Here is a 20760-nt window from a genome sequence, read left to right as displayed (position 1 = left end):
TTAAAAAAAAAGTTACAACATTGACAGTGTTGGTAGGTTGATTGGCGGAGGTTAAATACAATACAACAGCAAGTATTACCCCAAATTTTTCGAGAACTTTCTTTCCCTCCCCGTTTCTCGTCATCAACAAAACAGTATCTGCGGCGCTCATCCGAAAGAACTCAGTCAGTCGCAAGGGAACAACACACATATTCTTCATCTTATTTTCAGCGCGTTCAAGGCAACTCAGTATGTCTCGTCACTTTTCCCAAGCCCTACGTACATACTGTTCGTCCACCAAAATGCTCGACCTCAAATCCCATGTAACTATGATCTTCTCAGCCATGGCTCTCTGTATGTTCCTGGCCGTCCTCTACTGGCTCATAAACGATATCCTCTATCGCATCGCCGCCAAGAAAGCCGGCTGCTCAATTCCCATAAAATACTTCCACTGGGACCCCTTCCTTGCTCTAGACCTATTCTACCAACGTCTCTCAGACATGAGAGCCGGCGATTCTGTTGCCACAGATCGCAACCTCCTCAAGAAATACGGGAAAACCGTGCAAACTAATGCTTGGGGAATCAAACAATACGTTATTTCGGACCCGGTGAATATCCAGACAATTCTAGCGACGCAAGTCGATAAATTCGGCAACGAGCCGATGAATAGAAAGATGTGTGGCGACTTTCTAGGGGACGGCGTCATGACGGTCGATGGCCATCTGTGGAAGAAATCGAGGCAGATGATTAATCCCGTTTTTGCGCGTGCGCAAGTCTCCGAGCTTTCGAGTTTCGAGAAGCAATTGAGCAGAATGATGGAAAAAATTCCTAAAGATGGAGGAACTATTGATATGCAACCTCTGTGCAAACAACTCTTTTTGGATAGCTCTACCGAATTCGTGTTTGGAAAATCGGCGAATTCTTTGTCACCGGAGACGGATAGTCCGATTGCAAGACGCTTGCCTGGGATCTTCGACGAGGCTCTGGTTAGTATGTTCACAAGGTACATGATGGGAAAGTTCAGTTTCATGGCTGGGTCGAAAAAGAAGTTCTTGGCTCAATGCAAGGAAGTCCACGACATTATTGATGGATTTATTGACGAAGAGATCGAGCTACAAAAGTTTGGGACTAACATAGACTCTGCGGGCCCCTATAGTTATGTTCTATTGAAGGAAATGGTGAGAACGACAGACGATCGACGTGCTATCCGAAACGAGCTCATGAATGTCTTTTTCCCAGCTCATGATTCATCAGCGATTTTCCTCAGCAACATAATCTTCTTGCTTGCTAGATACCCAAATAAGTGGGACAAACTTCGAGCAGAAGTTCTTGGCATCGGAAAGCAGAAGTTGACTTTCGAGCTCCTGAAGTCGATGAAGTATATGCAAGCAGTAATGAATGAAAGTAAGTCTGGTTTTCTTCCAGCTTCATGACTGTCCTTCAGCTTCATACCATGATGCTTACACAATTTGCAAAGCCTTGCGATTGCACTCTCCAGCAGGCGGAAGTTGGAAAACGTGCCTAGCACCCTGTATCCTCCCTCATGGTGGCGGCGCCTCAGGCAAAGAACCAATCCTCCTCCAAGCTGGCGACCAAGTTCGCATGTCATTCGCACCCCTACACGTCGATCCCGATATCTGGGGCAAAGACGCTGAAGAATTCAAGCCGGAGCGCTGGGAGAATCTCAAACAAAGCTGGAATTACATCCCCTTCATGGGAGGACGACGAATTTGCCCTGCTCAGCAAAACGTACTCACTGATGTGGCGTGCATCATGGTTAGGCTTATGCAGCGATTCAAGGGTTTGGAAAATCGAAACGAGTGTTATGAATATGTTGATAGGATTGCTTTCACGAGGGAGAGTAGGAATGACGTCAAGGTTGGCTTTGTGCCGGTTTGAGCGTTGGTATCGTATGTGTTAGCACAGGTATTACGCTTTAGTGTATCGTCGATTGCCCAAAAAAATTTACGAGCTCAGTGCTTTTGCGTTCCCACGCTGCTGAGATTCTCCCTTCTGCTCGAAGGTGATTCATTAGAAACGTGATCTGTGATCTATCTGTTTGAGAGAAATACCATAACTGTTCTTGCCTTAAGGCCTCGTATGTCAGAATCTCAGTTTATTGGAGAAATCTCATAGAAATGGAATGTTAAGATGGATTGCAGGAATTGTTATGTAAATCATCGCATTCATAGAAAATTATCTATGATCCAGTCACTGGAATCATCGCAACTCGAACGCCCACTGCTTGAAAACCATCTCCAAATCATCCATGTTATCGTAAAAAAAAAGCAATGTCATGAAAGCAAAACAATACTGAGCTCTGGCCATTGAACAATCAGCCCACTGATTTTCGAACCTATGCCTCAAATAATCGCAAAAAGTCTCCCAACGTCAACTCAAAGAATTATTCCTCAACTTTTATTTACCCACCAATTGCCTGCCTTATTATAACCTGTTGACTCATTCTTCTCTCGAAGTCTATCTTTGTCCTGATTTCGTTGAGTTTCATCGCTGGGTGGGCCAGTCGTCCTGCGCTTCCGATGAACCGTCATCCATTTTTCCTCTTCTCTCACCAGCTTTGTTAAAACCTGCTTCTGCTGCATCTTGGTTTGTTCGAATCGCAAGCTGAGAGAAGTCAGCATGTTGAACAGGAAATTCAGGGCGAAGATATCCTGTGGATCCTCCTCGACTTGCGCGGTGGTCCGCACAGGTATGAGATGTATTATCTAATGTATTTTGGGAGGAAGATGATGATTCTGTAAAGGGAGTTGAAGTTCCATGATTCCTTCTGCAAGCGTTGGTCGATCGATCTTCTGAGGACGAGAAGGGTTTGAGACACTCATCACACACGTCGTTGCTAGTTGATGGATCTTGTGGAGGAGGTGAGAGATATATAGACGGCTTGGAACCATGGCGGGAGGTGTGATGCATGGCGAGCAGTGTATGTGTTAGTGAGAGGAGGTTTGGGTGGAGCGTTCGGATTTTGTACTGAGGTCTTGTTGAGAATATTCTGCGAGGGAGAGTTGCTTTGGATTTTTTTGGCACGCTGTAATTGGTTGCGAATAGCAATAGGGCCAACAGCTCGAGCTTGTATGGATTGCTGGTGTGATGAAGGAAAGAAAGAGCGTAGGAATAGAACAACTGCTCAATTTATAGATAATTCCAAGCAGTTGATTACTGAATCATTCCCAGAGATTGCACCAGGCCCTAGATGTCTTCCTGTGCAATTAAAAATAAATCAAACTTCAAAGCAGAAAATCACATTCACAGAAACAGTCCTGAACACTGATTCACGATGTAACTTCCGTATTGATTCAGATCTAAAAATCAGAAAGGCCCACTATCCTGCGGACAAGCATACCCCAACGCCGCACTCCCACTCCTAATATAACACACCTTCTGCTCCGCACAAGCAACCGTACTACAATTCTCCGTAACAACACTACTCTTCGTCTCCAGCAGGTTATAAACCTCCACAATCGTATTGTTCTCCAACATGTTCTCCGTAACGCCATGCCAGAACTCTCCATTAAGAGGAGATGCCGACAGCCAGGTGTTGTTCGGGTCGTAGATGGAGCGAGTGTCGTATTCGAATTGCCAGACTGGCGTGCTCCAGCTGTTGGACTCGGACATGTTGGCGAAATAAGTTTGTGAGTTGACGACGGAGAAGGTGACGGCGTCGATTTGGAGCAGTACCCAGCCTGCGTTGTTTCCTGTTAAGGGGGTGATGGAGGGGCCGATGTAGGCTACGTTGAGGGGCTGACTGTAATCGACTAGTGTCGTGTTGCGAATTATGGATGACGAGTTGTTGGAGATGGTGGAGTTGAAGAGGTAGTCGTAGTATATCATTAATTGATCTTCATGCGTGTGACCGAAGAAGATACCAGCAATGGTGGAAGGTGAAAAGCGTCGCACTATGCTGTAAAATAATGCGGTGGGGTTAGGGAGGGCGTTGGAACCGTCGTAGCCAGGGAGAACGTGACCAATGATCCAGACTCGTTGATTCATGTCCTCTGACTTTTGAAGTTCGTCCGCAAGGAATGTCAGGATACCTGAGTTGTCTGGGTTGGTCATGTTGTAGTAGTTGAAGATGTTGTCCGTGTACCAGAAATCGGTATTGATGGAAATGATGTTCAGGCCGAAAGAAGTTGTGGTTGCGTATGCGCCATAATGTGTGGCGGCATATTGGGCAGTGGTTTTGGAGATCCATCCATCTGCTTCCCACATGCTTGACAAAAGCTCGTAGTTCCACGAAAATATGTTCGACTGATTGGTGATTGAATTCGGGGTATTCCATGCTTCGGGGAGAGAGTCATGATTTCCAAGAGTTGGGTAGATAGGACTGTTTCCCATTTGCGCCTTGAATGTCTGGTATGTGACGGTTTCCTCATACTCAACATAAGCTCGACTAAGCTGGTCATCATTATCATGGCTAACAATGTCCCCAGTGAAGATGGTGAAGTTGATACTTGATCTGTTCACGAATTGGTCCATTGTCGAGAATGCCGAGAGAGCCAGATCTGGTGGAGAATCACAGTACAAATAACCGAATCTTGAAGCTGGGACAGATGCATTGGCGGAAGTCGTGCCGAGATCATCGTTGACGGAGTATGGGCGACAGCAAAGATAGTCACTACAGTTTGCTTCGCTTCCAATATCATATCTTGGATCGAGATGCCAATCAGAGAGGTGCAGGACGTCGATGGTCGTGCCTGTTTGAGTGTCAGAATATTCAAGGGAAAGTACGTCACGTGGATTCCTATCAAAACGTGAGACTTACCGGATGGTGTTGGTGCTGTCGTTCTATTGGCTAGCTTGGGTTTGAAGTAGGCAGTTTCGTTGATTGCGATTGTGGCAGGCTGATCACAAACTTCCCAGTTGTAGTAGCAATATCCTTGCATGTCGTTCGTTGCCATGCTCATCTTCGCGAAGAGCTGTGCCAGATAAGGGCCCGTTCCACCGATACCAGAGTACTCTTCATAGCAAGTAGCTGCATAGATGCTGTCATAAACCTCGGTGAAAGTCTCGCAGGAACGGATCAAAAGATTGACGATTGTGCTGACTGGTTGAGTGATTGCAGCAATGTGCATGACCTCAGTTCCAGCAATACATTTAGAGCAGCTGCTTGTAAGACCGTTGCCAGCAGCAATGCCCTCGAGCTCATTAAAAATATTGTCTTCAATCTCCTGTGTACTAAGGAATTCAGCATCAACCAGGCTTGTGAAAGGAGACAAGACTCACGTCAGTGCCGGAAGCGCTGCCGGGATTGGTGATGTCTCATTGTACGGAGGCACTGGACCACTGCCGTTGTAGTAAAGAGTCGGGCCACCTGGAGCATTGGGAATAGTATTTGTGAGATTAGGATTTAGTGCTTGTGGACTGGACGAAATGGAACGCTTCTTGTGGCCAGCATGAGCTGTGACAGAAGGTAAGAGTGAAGCAAAGACGATAGCTGAATCAAGACGCATACTTGCGAAGTTGATGTTGACAGATGCTCAAAGATTTAGTGAACCTGCAGCTTGGAGGGTATAGGCACCATTTATATTCACTAGAGATCCAAAAAGTCGGTATCAACGTCAGCACGTGCATTTCTATGCAGCAATAGGGCGGGCTCGATTCATTCCTTGGTTGACGTGGGGAGCTACCCCTGCGGACCTTTAATGAATACGGAGCCCTTACTGTAACCCTGGGTCAGCGCAGAGGTGACACAAGCTTGACAGAGTTGAGCTTCTGCTTGCGGATAAGCCGTAAGCTGCAAAATCACGGAACAGAGCATTGAGCCTCCAATGAAACAAGAAGAGGGGAAGATGTGCAAAAACAAGAGATTTCGACGGGCACAGGGGGTTTCCCTAGCAGCCGCAAAGTGGTGCGTAATCGATTGCGGCCATCACCCAGAGATCTCGCAAGAAGTGGGATACTCGAACATAAGAAGGCACGTTGGCAGCAGGACAGGAAAGATTGGCTCTTAACAATCGACTCGAGGGCTGTCATTCTGCACTTCAGAATGGTGATGTCAGAGCAAGAAAACAACTGCGAGTTCTTAAGAAGACTGCTAGAGATCTGTGAAGTATGTGTCAGAGAAGAGACAAGCATTTGCCAAGCCTCCCCAGGGAGAGCCTCCCCCGGATTTCCCGATCCAAATCACGTGCCTCGGGGATACCTCGCTTTCTGACATTGAATTGTCGACGTTCTTCTCCCAATGAAGAACTTCGAAAGACGGTCAGCAACTTCAAATGTCGATTCCCTTCCCGATCATCTGGTCGGGTCTTGTTTCCTGTTTGGATCTGCCGCGTCTTGACAGAAGCGCGACTCTTAGACTCCGAATGTCGGTCACGTCACCAGCCATTCCTCTTCACTGCCTCCAGCTCTTAGTCACGACGATGAGATCATTACGAGGATATATAAAGGTACAAGTATCAGCTCTCTTCCCGATTATCTACTATATGACAATTGACACATCTACCTTCTCCTGTATCTCTTTCTAGACAATTGTCTACTTTCAAAACATGTCAGACCCCAAGAATCCTAACATCAAAGAAAGAAACACTCCTCAATGGGGCTTATATCAGAGGGAACTCTTTTGGAAAGATAACACTGGCGAAGTGCCACCATTTAGCACCGAACCTGGGGATCTGGAGGATTTGGCTAAGAGGGCTTTAACAGTTGGAGGCTGGTATGTCAACCCTCACCTCAAATTACTTCAGCAACTCACCAAAGCAGGTACTATGCATCGTCAAACGCCGGCCAATCCTACACCCACCTCGCAAACCGACAAGCTTTCTACCGACATCGAATCATTCCTCGCATGCTCGTCGATACCAATCTCCGCGATACCAAGACCGAGATCTTTGGCCACAAAGTCAGCGCGCCTATTGGATTTGCCCCAATTGGGATAAACAAGATATACAATCCTCTGGGAGAGCTCCCAGTGGCAAAGGTAGCGAAGGAGTTGAATCTGCCATACTGCTTGTCGACTGCAGGCTCGAATCCCATTGAAGACGTAGCGAAGGCAAATGGGGATGGTCCTCGATTCTTTCAACTGTACATGCCGCACGACGACGAACTTACGATATCTCTTCTGGAGCGTGCATACGATAGCGGGTTTTCTGCGTGCATTCTTACAGTGGATACTTGGCAATTGGCATGGAGACATCATGATGAAGCAGAATCAAATTATGCATTCTACCATGGAGTTGGTGCTGATCTAGGACTTTCCGACCCAGTCTTCCAGAAAAGGCTGAAGGAGGCCGGCATTGATCCCAAGACTCAACCGAACGAGGCTGGTGCAATGTGGATCGACAATGTATGGCATGGTCGTGCTTGGAGCTGGGAGAAGATGCCGTGGCTGATGGAAACATGGAAGAAGATTAGCGGTGGTAAGCCGTTTTGTTTGAAGGGCATTCAAAGTGTGGTGGATGCAAAGAAGGCTGTGGACCTCGGTGTGGATGGAATTGTGGTCAGTAATCATGCTGGAAGGCAAGTTGATGGTGCTATCGCGAGCTTGGATGCTCTAGAGAAGATTGTCGCTGGTAAGTATGGTCAAAATGTTTGGAATTACGGCATGCACTGACCTGCTCATAGCCGTCGGAGACAAAACTTACATCATGTTCGATTCTGGAGTTCGTGGCGCCGCTGATGTGTTCAAGGCGTTGGCACTGGGTGCAAAGTTTGTCTTCGTTGGCAGACTTTGGGTTTTCGGCCTGAGTATCAAGGGTGAGCTGGGAGTTCGACATGTCATGAAGAGCTTACTGGCCGACTTCGATATCCTCATGAATGTTTCTGGATTTCAAAGCGTGGACCAGATCACACGGGACAGCATCGAGAGCTTGCCGAATTCGTCCTCCATGATTGCGGAGAAATCGAGGTTGTGAGGAGTCGAATCAATAATGAGTAACGAGCAATGAATTGTGTGTCAATGGTGTACGTTACGATTTCTCTATCGTCTTTTCATCTGAATGGACTCTACATTGGTTGGTTTAACCCTGTTCCTCTCCCGTCAGAATCCCCATTACCCCAAATGGAGTACCATAAGATCCCATGCGCCCTATAGGTACTACCTGCGGGGTATCCTTGACTCGAAGAAGCTGTTTTGTTCCCCGAAGTCCCAAACACATGGATACACTTCTCGGCTATCTCAAGCCACACGACGTGGTACAGTACGAACCTGGAGTGGAGTCGAGATTGTCAGGCACGCTCGGCAGAAGAGACAGCCACATTTGCGCCTTCCTTATTGAGCCTCCTTGAGTTATATCTCATAATGTATCTCAGAATATCCCGTAGCTATGTCTCGGACTTTCATCTGATATCTGTTCATCCGATAAGTATCCTTGTCGCTCTTGCACTATGTGGTGTTTAGTGCACACCTTCTATTTCAATTCACTTTCTGGGGAAAGTACTTGATATTCCTGCCAGCGCAAATCCAATCTGACAACGGTTTTCCATACTCACTTCATCATGTTGTCTCTTCATTCTGTTCTGTCCCTCTGGGTATTCTGGCTCGTGCTTCTCACGCCGAGCTATCACACCACAGCTGTTCATCAACGTTCATCGATCATCGTAGGATCTACTCGAGCAGTTGCACAGAATGACTACGTCACAACAGGCCCATTGCCAATTCTCGACATTGGCTACAAGCATATCATCAGTCAGATAGGAGCCAATGCGACCGCGACGGGCAATTCCACCTTACCAGCCAGCCTCCGCCAGAATTTGGCCATATCACGACATACCAAGCTGCGCGAAAGAGATGCACCGGCGCAATGCGGCCCAGGTCAGGCTTGTGCTGATGGAAGTTGCTGTAACTCGGTGAGTTTTCGAAGTAAATAACTTCCACGTGCTATACTTATCTGTATTAGGAGGGAAAATGTGGATACACATCTTACACCTGTAGTTCTACCTCTGGAGTGGTTTGCCTGTCAGATTGCAATGCCAAGGCAATGTGCGGAGTTGACTCTTTCAATGCGGCTCAGCATTGTCCGTTGAATCTCTGCTGTAGCTATTTTGGCTATTGCGGGGTAAGTTAACTTCAACTTTGTGACAGCGAAGCAGACCTGACTTTATCATCATAGACAAGTAGCCTGTACTGCGTCAACCCAGGGGCCGCACAAACTGCAAATCCATGCCAGCAAGGTTATGGAAGCTGCCAAATTGTTCCGCCACCCTCTTGCGATGCTGGTGCTGGTAGTGCTTCCAGAGGACGAAAGGTTGGGTACTATCAGTCCAGGTAGGTCCACTTGCATGGAACTTAATATGTACTCATGATTCTAGCAATCTCGGTCGGCAATGCAACCGAATGGGTCCAAATGATCTCGATATCACCGGCTACACTCACATGCTGTTTGCATTTGCTTCCATTGACCCAAACTCTTTCCAAGTTGTCCCTTTGGAAGCCAGTCATCCGGCACTATATGCTCAATTTACAGCACGCAAATCAGCGTCACTGCAGACATGGATCTCAGTGGGAGGCTACAGCTTCAGCGATCCGGGCCCAACTCAAACAACATGGCCAAACCTGGTTTCTTCTTCTGGCAATCGTGCCTCATTCATCAATTCTCTCATCCAATTCATGACACAGTATGGCTTCAATGGCGTCGATCTAGATTGGGAGTTTCCAGGTGTGGCGTCTCGAGGCGGCCAACCTAGTGATACAGCAAATTTCGTGTCTCTGGTGCAGGAGATGCGATCCACATTTGGGTCGAATTATGGGATCAGCGTAGCATTGTAAGTCATTGGCCCTCTCATATCATATTACTCTCGTAAGAAACCAATCTAACATTCCACGAAGACCACCGGATTTTGCATCTCTTCAAAACTTCAATCCTTCCGCCATGGCACCATCAATCGACTTCTTCAACTTCATGTCCTATGATCTTCACGGACCCTGGGAAGCAGCTATTCTCGGTGCAGACGTCCGCTCACAATCCTCTATCAATGACATCTCTTCTGACCTCCTCCCTCTGTGGTTCGATAATGTCCCTCCTTCTAAGGTTAATCTTGGAATTGCATACTATGGCCGTGGATATACACTACAAGACCCAAGCTGTACAGATGTGAGTTGTCCATATACCGGTGCCAGTAATCCTGGAACCTGTACGGACAGTGCAGGTGTGTTAAGTCTCCGCGAGATTGAAGTCTTAATTCAGCAACAAGGACTGGTTCCGAAGTTACTGTCTGACGAGATGATTAAGCAAATCAGCTGGGGTAATCAATGGATGGGGTATGATGATGCCGATACCGTGACACTGAAGTCCGCTTGGGCTGATCAGCAATGTCTTGGCGGCATGATGTACTGGAGCATGGATTTAGTTGGTGCTGGAACGTAGGTCTCCATCTTTTCTTCAGACAAGCACAAGATAATTATAGTCCTAGTGGCGACTCCCCCATCTTCCCCTCCACGGACTCAACATGCTCCTCGACTAGGTCCTGTCCTTCCTGTTGTTCAGCAAACGGCTTCTGCGGTTCAGACCCCAGTCATTGTTCGATCAATAACGGTTGTCAGGTCACGCTTGGGACTTGTAGTATAGTGAGTGTGGATGGCAGTTGTGGACTTGGCAGAACCTGTTTGGGGAGCGGATTTGGGGATTGCTGCTCGTCGCTGGGCTGGTGTGGGAGTGGAGATGGATATTGTGGCACGGGCTGTCAGGGATTGTTTGGAAGTTGCGGCTGAGGAGGTACCTAAGGAAGACTAGAAACGCAGGATGTGGAACAATTCATGGTGTGGGATGTGTCTACAATACATGCAAGTGGTGGGTATCATTGCATATTGGTCTTGCTATTCTGGTAAGTTGGACATCAATGGAGCTTTTTGGCATTCAAATACTGTTCTCCATCGGGTCTTCGGTGTGTAATGCTCGGTATCTGTGAATCATGTGCTAACTGCTACGCTTGTAAACAAATCAAGAATTTGTATCTGAGCCTTAGATGACTAGATCATGCGTGAGTTGCAAACTTTGAGCATAACCCTATACACCATTCCATACGTGCTAAGTGGATATATGAGCAAGGCATTTCGCACGACTGCAAGTAGTAGGGCTGGTAGAATCCATAGTTTAGCTGTAAATATGCCGCTAACCTTGGACAATCGTCAACCAGCCTTCTGCAGAATTAGGCTATGTTTGGGTTATGCCAAAAGCAGCCATAAACTTTGCTTGAGGATGAATTTAGAAGGTTGGAGTGCGCTAGATATAGTAGTGGACTTTTGGGGTCTATATAAGCTAGACTACACTTTCCACCTTTCCAACACTTTGAATTCCAGCATACCACAAACTTGAAGTATCATCTCGCGCATCAAACTTCTATTTTACAAGAGAATCCCGATACGACCTAAATCTTTCAGCTCATTCTGTCCCAACCGCACCGGAGATTGCCTAGTTGCGCGCAGACTCAAGACAATTCCACTTCTTACGCCCAAGCCAAATCTCAATCTAGATCCTGCACTCTACTCAATGGATTCTCAGGTTCAGAGCCGCGATTCCATCTCCAGCAACATCGAGGGGCGTCAAGACATGATGCCAATCCACGAGGAGGACCCCTCCAGAAGAAGAGCAATCTCCAAATCATCAAGGATTGCGATAAGTAAGTTGCGCTTTCTTAACACTATTCACTTCCACCCGCTCATCATTACAATAGCTTTCCCTACGACGTCCCTGGAGAACGCGAACGATATGCAGCGCTCATATCCTCCCTCTGGACGTTCCACCTTCCCAACGATCCACGACCACATGGCTACATCCTCGACTCAGTTGTCCAGAAGATGCCATGGACCAAGGACTTCCACCTCGATCCCACAATGAAAGAAGTCCACCTCCTCCAACCTGCCGGAGAAAGCTGGCAAGCCGAATGCAGTTTGGCCATCGATGCGCTTCTTGATCTTGCCAGACTCATTAACGTCTTCCCAAAGCTCGGCGCCGAGCGAGACGAACAATTCTCCATCATCGGAGCCCAGTTCCCGATTGGCGTCGAACGCTCAGCAAGCTCACTGCTTGGCATCATTGGCAGAGGTGTACATATGACAGTCTACACCAAGACGCCTTCAGGTATCAAGTTCTGGATTGCTCGTCGCAATCTCACGAAACATGCCTACGCCGGTAAACTTGACAATGCCGTCGCCGGTGGAATTGCCCTTGGAGAAGATCCGCTCGAGTGTCTCATCAGAGAGGCTGAGGAAGAGACTGGCATGTCTGAAGAGCTTGTTCGGGGGCATGTAAAGGCTGCAGGTAATATCTCTTGGCTGTACATCAGCGATACGCAAGCTGGTGGAGAGTTGGGTCTCATGAATGCCGGAATTAGCTATGTGTATGATCTTGAGGTTGGTGGCGAGATTGTATTGAAGCCAGTTGATGGGGATGTTCATGAGTTCTTGTTGATGGATGTAGAGGATGTACAAGAGGCTATGAGGAATGGGGAATTTAAGTGTGTGTGTGCGAATGTGATGATGGACTTCTTCATTAGGCATAGGTTCATCACGGAGGAGAATGAGGAGGATTATGGTGAACTTGTTAGGAAGTTGCACCGGGAGCTGCCGTTTCCCACGGGTTCTGCATAATGGTTCTTTAGCATGGCATTAGAAATTCAATTGGATAACAAATGAAACTGGGCCCACTTCTTCTTCCACTCTCGTATCAATTCTCTCACGCATGTGTATGAGTACATTATTACTAAAGAAAGTTACTATAATCAAGCTCTCTTCGAACCTAAGAGCAGCCTTAAAATGTCCTGATCTGATGATTGATTGGGTCACAGAGATCCAATATTGCATTCCTAGGAACATCCTCGTATCCCTTTACGTCTTCAAAACATCCTGCCCTTGTTCAAGCACTGCAACTAGCTCTTGACTGAATTGTTCAATTCCCTGCCCTTCCAAGATACTGCTGTCTTCATTGAGCAGTCCTTGAACTGATTTCAATTGCTTCTCCAGCACCACGAGTTGCTCCTCAACTTCGGACGCAAATCCATCGATGGTACTAATTGACGTGAAGTAGCTTGCCAATGACTCGGCTTCCGCTTCAAGTGAATTAAAATGCTTGCGATGTGGAGCAAGCTTACCCTTCCACCACTTTACGGTCTTCAATGAGGCGTGTTGACTGGTTATATGCTGTACATCGCTCGAAGCTTTCAGCTCTTTAGCTCTCGAGATAAGTTTGGTGGTATCTTTCAGCAGGTTCTCGACAGCAAAACCCAGCGAAGCCTTCGTCTTCTTGCTAAATTCCTCCGCTTCGGCGTCCGAAAGAGGTAGGTCGTACCTTTGGGCTTGGTACAAGATACTACCGACGGAAAAGACGTTCCAAAGTATAGTTGAAGATGCAAGCCCATCAATATTTTTGTTCAAGAGCATCATTAACTTCTCTGTGTGGCCGAAGCTTTCGTAGTATGCTGTCGAAGCAGTTTTGAGGGTTTTTCTATCCAGGGTGTTAAGACGAGAGTCAATGATAGGAAAGAGGATGAAAACTTACGAAGCTTTTGGGAGGAGTTTTATGCGAATCATGATATCGCGAATTTCCAGGTGCTGGCTGTGGAATTTTGAAGCTAGATTCGTGTGAATCTTTTTCAACTCTATCAAATCTACGATTCGACTGTTATACAGTTTGATGTGTGACACTGGACCGGTCTTCTCGACCTCTTGTTCAAGAGATACGAAATCTATGTTGAGTACAGGAGCACCTGCATCGAGCTTATGAGCATCTGTATCGGGCTTATGAATATCTGCGTCGTGCTCAGGAGCATCTCGGTGGAGCTCATGAGCATCTGTAGTTGGAGCAGGATCCTCCTTTATCTTGGGCACATAATTATCTAAGTTGGAGGAAATCTCAGGGTCGCAATTCTCGAAGCTATTCCAAAAGAAGCAGATCATGGGTTGGTAGTCGCTCGAGGCTAAGTCGTAATCATCTTTGTAAGACTTGACAAATGTGAAAATAACGGCGATGATGTAAAGTAAGACCAATCGTGAGATAATGAACCACCAGATCGACATGATGGATTTGCGCTGTGTCTTGGAGGTGAATTTGGCGCTCTGATTGAATATATACGTTCCACCCATTTTTTTGATTTATCGACTGTGAAAAAGCAACTCGCTCGAAAATATGTGAATTTGTTGTGCCATTACTTTTTTGTCCCGAAATCTCAAAGAAGCGCAGGTCTGTCTTTTTCCTTTGTAGTGAACTTCATCTTTCGACACGAAGGAGTACAACAAGGAGACCTTTCGTAAGTGGGCGACATAGGGGCGCGACATTTCTTCCGTTTGCAGCTTTACCTGTAGTCGAAATATAAATAATTATTTTAGAGCGTGTAAGACATTGTCAGCTGCTTAAGTCAGAGATACAAAGTAATACCCCGAATGATGACATATATAAGTCCCATATGAATGCCCTTTTAACTTGAATAATTCGCATTTCTCACTCGCATTGTTCCACAGCTCTGGTAAAGTAAGTTGCGCTCTCCTGGCGAACATGCGTGTGAGACGAACAAGCCCGAAGCATTTTTAGCATTTCAAATAAATATATAAGAAGTTTACAATTATACGTAGGGAACTTAGGACATCAGGGTCGTCCATATAATTACATAATAGTTCAAAGTGAAGACCAAAATTCAAGTGACGCCATTTTCTAGGGAACTGTTTATCCGCCCACGACCCCACCCGCACCAGGACCACCAAGATAGACGTAACTTCCCCAACTCGTGCCGCTGGAAACCACGTTCTGGTGGTCATATCTGGTCGAGTCCGAGTCTCCAAAGCCAGCAGTATAGTCTTGAGAATTTCCGCTGGTATCGGTGTACACCATATTATGGATATATGCTGAGTGACCAGAGCCCGTCTCTGCAAACTCTCCACTACCCATGTCAGTAGTGGTGAGAGGACCTTCGCTCTGATAAATCTCGCCGTAGTAGAAGATGACATCCGAGCCGGTTGCAAGAGTGACGCCCGAGATGTTGTTGCTGAACAGGGTAGCGGGGTAGTATCCAATCCATCGGTCGAGTACCCAGAGCCACCAGTTGCCCTCGTAGAGCAGGTATTGAATTTCCATTTCGTACTGGTCACCCCCATCGACACTATTGGGAGTGAAAACAGTTCCAGGGAAGATCTCACTGTCGTATTGAACCCAGCCAGCATAATCTTGATTCCAGCCTCCGATGTCGTCGCCTTCGGACGAGTATCCGTCGGTCGTATAGTAGGTGAACAAGTGGGGCTCGGACACTTGATTGGGGTAATTGATCCATCCGGCCTCGAGCGTCTGGCCTCCATTTGTGCCTGACTTGGTGACAGCAGTTTGAAGAAGCGAGAAGTCTCCGTTGTTGTTTACGAAAGCCTTGAATAGACTGAAAATAGCTGATCCACCAATATTGGCAACATTTTGGTCAGAAGTCGAATACCAATGATTGCCACTGTACTGCCTTTTGGACTTGGACTTCGACGATCGAAGTTCGGGCAGTCCTTTAGAGGCAGTATTGTCGAGGTAGCTAGTGCTAACCTGCGGAATTGGGACAGTTCCCGGTGGTCCAAGTTGAGCACCAGGCAGTTGGAGCTCCGAGACGAGCTTGGAGGCATTTCCTGCGTAGACGGATTTAGGAGCAGGTGGTGTTGCAATGTTGCCTTGAGATTCAATAGGCACCCAGTCAATGGTTGTGGTGTTTGTGGTTGTGGTTTGACGGACATTCAGATTTGCTCTTCTGCGCAAGCCATGCTCTGCATATTGAGTCCGAGGAGCAGCTACAGGAGATGAAGAGACCTGAAGAACAAGACTTGACAGCAGCGACGTAAGAAAGAAACTTTTCAAAGCGAGAGGAGCCATGGTGGAGATGAAAGATGATCTAACTGGTGCTTGGAAAGAAGAGAACATCTGTCAATCACTCGTGCGGATGGAGTCTTTATAGCTGAAGTTCAGCACTTTTACTTGCCCATCTCCGCCCACCAAGAGAAGCTATACACCCGGTAAGTCATGGTTCTGCGCTATTGATACAGTCAGAGGGCATCCTTCCCTCCTGCACAAGCCGCGTGAGTAGCGTTGCATACGCTTTCCTTGTAAAGCTTCGTCCGATGTCTTGGAACCCCCTGGACACTCCCCAAATCTGCAGCAGCAGCCAATTATATCTCCAAGTATGCTTTCTCGTGATTTCTTATGGGTTGGAAACACTAGGGTCCAAATAAAATTAGAGAGAAAGTTTAGGAGCAGGACTCGGAGGAATGACCACTGAAGAACTCCTCCAGGGGTATCTTGACGAAGGCAATAGGCGGAGTATCGACAAAACAGTTGTTCTTGGCTTGCAAGATGGATGCGCGCAACCTCTGGATCGGCTGCAGGCTCGATTCTGAAAAGGGGGAATCGCTTTGAGTGGCTGATAGCATCGACTAGTCTGGGAAGCAATTTCAATCCTTTTCAGCTCCTCGGTGAATCAATGAAAAGCGACTAAATTCAACATAAGGAGCTCATTGAAGCCTGAAGTGTTGTTCCTGAATCCTTCTCGGTAATTACTGGAGCTAGGTTCACCCTCCGCCAGAGGCTGAGGCTCGACGCTGAACAATGACGGAGAACAAATAAACGCAGGGCTGAGCCGCAGCCAGACAAGTGGCCCGAGCAGAATGTCATGTCTCTGCAAACTCGAAATGTCCACATATTGGGGTCGTAAGTACGCCCAGCTTTCGCGACTCTGTGTTTCTCCCAAGCACACCACCCCAAAAGAGCCCAGCAGCACTATGGAGGTCATCCAGACTAATTTTGAACTTCTTAGGCAGGTGTCAAGTCTGTCAACCACTACGTTGCAGCGCGATGTATCATCTGGGCAGGTGTGATATGATAAGATGCCACTAGGCACTTACTAGATCTCTCCACGATTAAGGTGCATCATTATTCCGGCCCGCCTGATCCTGGTGATCCGTTAATCCTCCGAGATGCTTGTTGACCAGAGTTCAGCAATTGTGAGGACTCGGTCCTATGGTTCGTCGTGTCCAGCATCAACCTGATATGCCAAAGCGGCTTATTAGAATGCGGAGACTCCGGAATTTCTTGAATTAATGCGTCGCGACAAGAATTGCCATCAATATTCTCGGCTGCCCTGAGAGGACTTTCGTTCCTGTTTCGCGGTTGAGGCTGCATCGGGATGCAGTCTAGATCAGCTATAATCCTTGCCTGGATGCGTCCATCAGTGGAGGAAACGCCTGGGAAATCAGTGCCTGGTGTGCTCAGTCATTTGAGGCGGATTCGGCGGAGAATGGAGGATGGTTGAAGCCTGGAGAGCCGTTTGTCATTCCAGGTCATGACCTGCAGCTGTCAGCCAATATCCGATGTTGCTGTGCAGGATCGCCGGCGCTTTATCCCCATCAGTGTCGGGCCCTGCTCTTCAACATAGCGTGACTGGTAACAACCCTAACACTATTGATTCCTCGCACACTCGAGGCGGCGAAAAGTCCCTTATCAATCCTTTGACAAAGATCTCGTGCAGATGGCTTCATCTTGGCAGTGAATCTCATCACCACCATTTCATGCCGCTGGTGACCATACTCGAACAGTCCAAACAATGCTGCAAGGACGTATTCGTCCCTACGGAGGTACATGATTACCAGAAAAATGCTCAGGCAAATGGAAATGGAAGCCAAATTACGTGTCTGTCTGCGCTGAGGTATTGTTCTTGTCATTTTAGCTCCCGGTATCGTTGCAGACCTGAGTTCTTAGCTATGAATATGCATGTGAGATTATCCCATCTTTTCGTCCCATAGCTCTCCTGGCAGGTGATCCTTGTGGTACCTGCATCCCTTCAGCTCCTTCGAAGAGATGACTTGTGTCAGGCGATACATACCGATCAGAGTGGCCGTATCTTGGGATCAACTGTAATGTACAGTGCTGTCCATGGAGTAGTGACTTGCTAATCACACGTTAAAGGGTGATTGAAATATCGTTTATAAGATAAAGATCAATGCTTTCATAGCGAAGAAATTGTTGCTATTAGATGAAAGAGAGAAGATGCATTTAAGCTTGGCAATAAAAGTGGGTCAGCGCTTGGTCTAAAGCGAGTTTACTTCAACGTCGATGTCCTACGACTTGACAGTCCCCGTCATTCACAGTCTCGTACAGTATCAACTCTGCAGCAATTATTACGACAATTCAAGAGATAGCTTCAACCTTCTCCTGCCTTACTTTCTTTTCTTTATAAGTTGCAGATTTGCTGCGTGCGCGTTCACAGTTCGATTAATGGAATTTCCTGAGTCGTCAACATTCGTTCAGGCGGATCAGGCCGACCATTCCTATACCCAACTATGACTTCGAAACGATGCATGAGTTGGCTGTATTCCCATTCATACTCGAATTCTTCCCGCTACTTGACGTCTGAAAGCTGATATTCCTGTCTTGTCTGAATTCCTTGACTTGGGCTGCCTGCTCCTATCGTCCCAAGGGTCGGTTCTCACTTTGTGCTTGATATTGTGGGGTCTGTGAAGATAGGGATAGCCTTTGGATTGTTATTTTGATACGCACACTTAACCTTTTACCATGTATAGTTTGTCAAGACCAAATCTGTACCACTCCTCCATGTGCGAAATATCAGGACTCCGACATTCCCACGCAGAACGAGCACTTTGAGAATGGCCTCAAATCCCAAATTATCACCCGAGACTACCTTGTCGTCTACAGGTAAGTCCTTCTCCCCTTAACCCCTGACTCCCTTGTAGCCAAATTCGTCTAGTCGTTGCTGAATCCAAGCGTCTACAGCTTCCTGCTCCTCGTCCGGAGCCTGGTCCTCATTGTAGTATCTCCGCAGAAACTCCTTATGCTCCAGACAAAAGTCAAGCCCCATGCAAAGAGGACAAGCAAGATCTACACCACAGCCCATAAATGCATCGAATCTTTGAGCTTGCCCTCTCGTACAACCTGGACAGATGAATCGGTCTCCAGCACACAAATTACATCTACCATCTTCCATGTAGCAAATTACATCGGGGACAGTGAGGTCAGAGAACAGACATTCTGACTTAATCGAAAGTCCCTCATCCGCAGAAGTTATCAGCACATCGATATTGGATTCTTCGCCCTGAGTTGGAAGGGCAAAAGGACTAGGGGATCTATCGGGGTCTTCTTCGTTCGGTTTGACCATGAACCTTTCGAACGACAAAACCTGGTTGCGAGACCTCAGATATCTGCAAGGCCGTACACTGTCTAATTCGACTCTGCGGCACCACAGGATCCTCTCTGTCGATAGCTCCTGTACAGCGTGGCCTGGACAAAACAGTAGGAGCCTTTGCTACCAGCCAACGTGAGTTCGAGGATAATGTTCCACAGCTCGATGGGAAGGACTTTGCCGCCTTTTGTCGTGATGTTCGTTGTTTTGAAAGCCACAAGGTGGTTGATGTACTCGATGCTCAACAAATCTTGATTCATCAGCATTAAAGATTTGTCGTCGAGCAGCTGTGTGAAATCTGTTCTGGGACCGACTGACATCATGGTGGCTTCACATGTCGTTAGTAAGCACAAGCGCTCAGCTTCTTTTGAATATTTACATACCGACGGAGCTGCTCCAATTGATGCGGAACTAACTTTGCTTGGACAATCTCTCGAGTTTGAGGTTCGTGAAGAGATCGAGATGTTGGAATTCGAGTGTGGTTTTGTTGTTCGGTTCGCTTGCGCCAGGCTGCAGCTCCCAAATTAGCTTCTTCAGGGTTAGCGCCTGCCCGATCAGGCAACTTTCCAACAGGACAAGAAAATGTCTATCCAAAATATCTACTCTTGTATTAAGTTCTGATGTTTACACTACATTCTCAGAGAATGGTGATGTTATATCTTGGTGATCCATCTTCCGCTGGCTCAAGAGTCTCCTGGTAAAGAGTCTTCAAGAATGATCCTTTGTGCAAGAAAAATCTGCTCAAAATTCTTTCATGGATGGTACCGCCTTGAAAACATACTCGCCGAGTCCTAGCCTTTTATAGTGGCCTTGTCCTCGAGAAGAAACTGGTATGGCTATCAGGCCATATACGCTGAACATGGAAGGCTGCGCATCAGGGCTGTTAGAAAATTTGAAAGAATATTCCGATATTGTAAGTAGAATCGGAATGAAGAATTCTTCATCTTGTCCTAAGCTTAAGCCCAAGCTTGGGCCCTCGTATCCATCACGGAACTGGTCTACTCTACCAGAGTCGTAGTAGACAGTTTGTGGTCTATGGATGGACAGTTTGATTAATGTTCTACAGTTGAGCTTAATCGTCGCATCGCGTAGTTCACCTAGCTCATCTGAGCCGACAGGCACAACAGAACTTTGTATTACTTGCGACAAGATCACAACATCAGGATCAGTGATGATGTCCAAGTGGCTGCGTAGCTTCCATGTGATGGCGCGATTGATGCTTGCCCATGAGAATGATGGCGCTTAGTATACTGCGACTTCGGTGTCTTCACGGAAATCGTGGTCAATGTCAACCCGCCAACAAAGCTGCCGTTCAATGCCTTGAATCCAAAGGCCACCAATATACTTGTCTCCAGAGATATTCTGGAAGTGTCGAGCTACTCCGGTAAGAGCGATTAATCTGTCTCTGGGAAAAGTGAGCACCGTGTTGGAATAAATGGTAACAGATTGAATCTATGAAGAACTGTCGGTTCTGTTCCGAGGAAAGGTAGACTGTAGAATTTGCCTTCTCGGTATACCTTCTGGAAATGTCTCACACACTACGCCTTTGTGACATTCGCAGAATACCTGCTCTTTGGTAAAGTGTAACGTGCGAGGTGAGAGAAAGCGTTCCTGGAAAGCCCATCCTCTCGTGGATAGAGGTGCCTCTGCCACGCAGCGCTGGTATGCTTCATGGTCAAA

The 20760-nt window shown here is 47.1% G+C and overlaps 9 protein-coding genes across 9 annotated transcripts; 5 read left to right on the top strand and 4 right to left on the bottom strand.

Annotated features, from left to right (window-relative positions):
* Positions 1–335: 335 nt before the first annotated feature.
* Positions 336–1866, top strand: LY89DRAFT_611457 (cytochrome P450 alkane hydroxylase-like protein; the record flags this gene model as incomplete). Its single annotated transcript, XM_018210581.1, has 2 exons — positions 336–1383; positions 1457–1866. Coding segments are annotated over 2 exons (1458 nt in total), but the record flags the coding sequence as incomplete, so codon positions are not given.
* A 1440-nt stretch (positions 1867–3306) lies between these two features.
* LY89DRAFT_580202 (uncharacterized protein) lies at positions 3307–5447 on the bottom strand (the record flags this gene model as incomplete). The annotated part of the gene is made up of 3 exons (XM_018209046.1): positions 3307–4691; positions 4760–5172; positions 5221–5447. 3 exons carry the CDS (start codon positions 5445–5447, stop codon positions 3307–3309), a joined length of 2025 nt encoding a protein of 674 aa, XP_018074049.1.
* A 1038-nt stretch (positions 5448–6485) lies between these two features.
* On the top strand, positions 6486–7850 carry LY89DRAFT_580430 (FMN-dependent alpha-hydroxy acid dehydrogenase; the record flags this gene model as incomplete). The annotated part of the gene is made up of 3 exons (XM_018209059.1): positions 6486–6652; positions 6700–7508; positions 7561–7850. The coding sequence occupies 3 exons, from the start codon at positions 6486–6488 to the stop codon at positions 7848–7850; spliced, it is 1266 nt and encodes a 421-aa protein (XP_018074048.1).
* Positions 7851–8915: 1065 nt separating this feature from the next.
* Positions 8916–10776, top strand: LY89DRAFT_640863 (glycoside hydrolase; the record flags this gene model as incomplete). Its single annotated transcript, XM_018211682.1, has 4 exons — positions 8916–8993; positions 9048–9202; positions 9247–9699; positions 9764–10776. The coding sequence occupies 4 exons, from the start codon at positions 8916–8918 to the stop codon at positions 10299–10301; spliced, it is 1224 nt and encodes a 407-aa protein (XP_018074047.1). The 3' UTR covers positions 10302–10776.
* A 742-nt stretch (positions 10777–11518) lies between these two features.
* On the top strand, positions 11519–12523 carry LY89DRAFT_580038 (putative thiamine pyrophosphokinase; the record flags this gene model as incomplete). Its single annotated transcript, XM_018209040.1, has 2 exons — positions 11519–11553; positions 11608–12523. Coding segments are annotated over 2 exons (951 nt in total), but the record flags the coding sequence as incomplete, so codon positions are not given.
* Positions 12524–12760: 237 nt separating this feature from the next.
* Positions 12761–13948, bottom strand: LY89DRAFT_730947 (uncharacterized protein; the record flags this gene model as incomplete). Its single annotated transcript, XM_018219529.1, has 2 exons — positions 12761–13376; positions 13431–13948. 2 exons carry the CDS (start codon positions 13946–13948, stop codon positions 12761–12763), a joined length of 1134 nt encoding a protein of 377 aa, XP_018074045.1.
* Positions 13949–14591: 643 nt separating this feature from the next.
* Positions 14592–15614, bottom strand: LY89DRAFT_568253 (DUF239-domain-containing protein; the record flags this gene model as incomplete). Its single annotated transcript, XM_018208565.2, has 1 exon — positions 14592–15614. A coding segment is annotated over one exon (1023 nt), but the record flags the coding sequence as incomplete, so codon positions are not given.
* A 1352-nt stretch (positions 15615–16966) lies between these two features.
* LY89DRAFT_457971 (uncharacterized protein) lies at positions 16967–17867 on the top strand. Its single transcript, XM_018207662.1, has 2 exons — positions 16967–17797; positions 17850–17867. Exon 1 carries the CDS (start codon positions 17255–17257, stop codon positions 17684–17686), a length of 432 nt encoding a protein of 143 aa, XP_018074043.1. The 5' UTR covers positions 16967–17254; the 3' UTR covers positions 17687–17797; positions 17850–17867.
* Positions 17868–18612: 745 nt separating this feature from the next.
* Positions 18613–19760, bottom strand: LY89DRAFT_772164 (uncharacterized protein; the record flags this gene model as incomplete). Its single annotated transcript, XM_018221905.1, has 2 exons — positions 19208–19760; positions 18613–19178 (listed from the first exon to the last, which is right to left on the bottom strand). Exons 1-2 carry the CDS (start codon positions 19401–19403, stop codon positions 18613–18615), a joined length of 762 nt encoding a protein of 253 aa, XP_018074042.1. The 5' UTR covers positions 19404–19760.
* Positions 19761–20760: the final 1000 nt, after the last annotated feature.

The sequence above is a fragment of the Mollisia scopiformis genome (assembly GCF_001500285.1).
Source record: "Mollisia scopiformis unplaced genomic scaffold LY89scaffold_7, whole genome shotgun sequence".
NCBI lineage: Eukaryota > Fungi > Ascomycota > Leotiomycetes > Helotiales > Mollisiaceae > Mollisia > Mollisia scopiformis.
The sequence above is the reverse complement of the archived record's forward strand: the minus strand, read 5'-3'. Positions and strand labels throughout refer to the sequence as shown.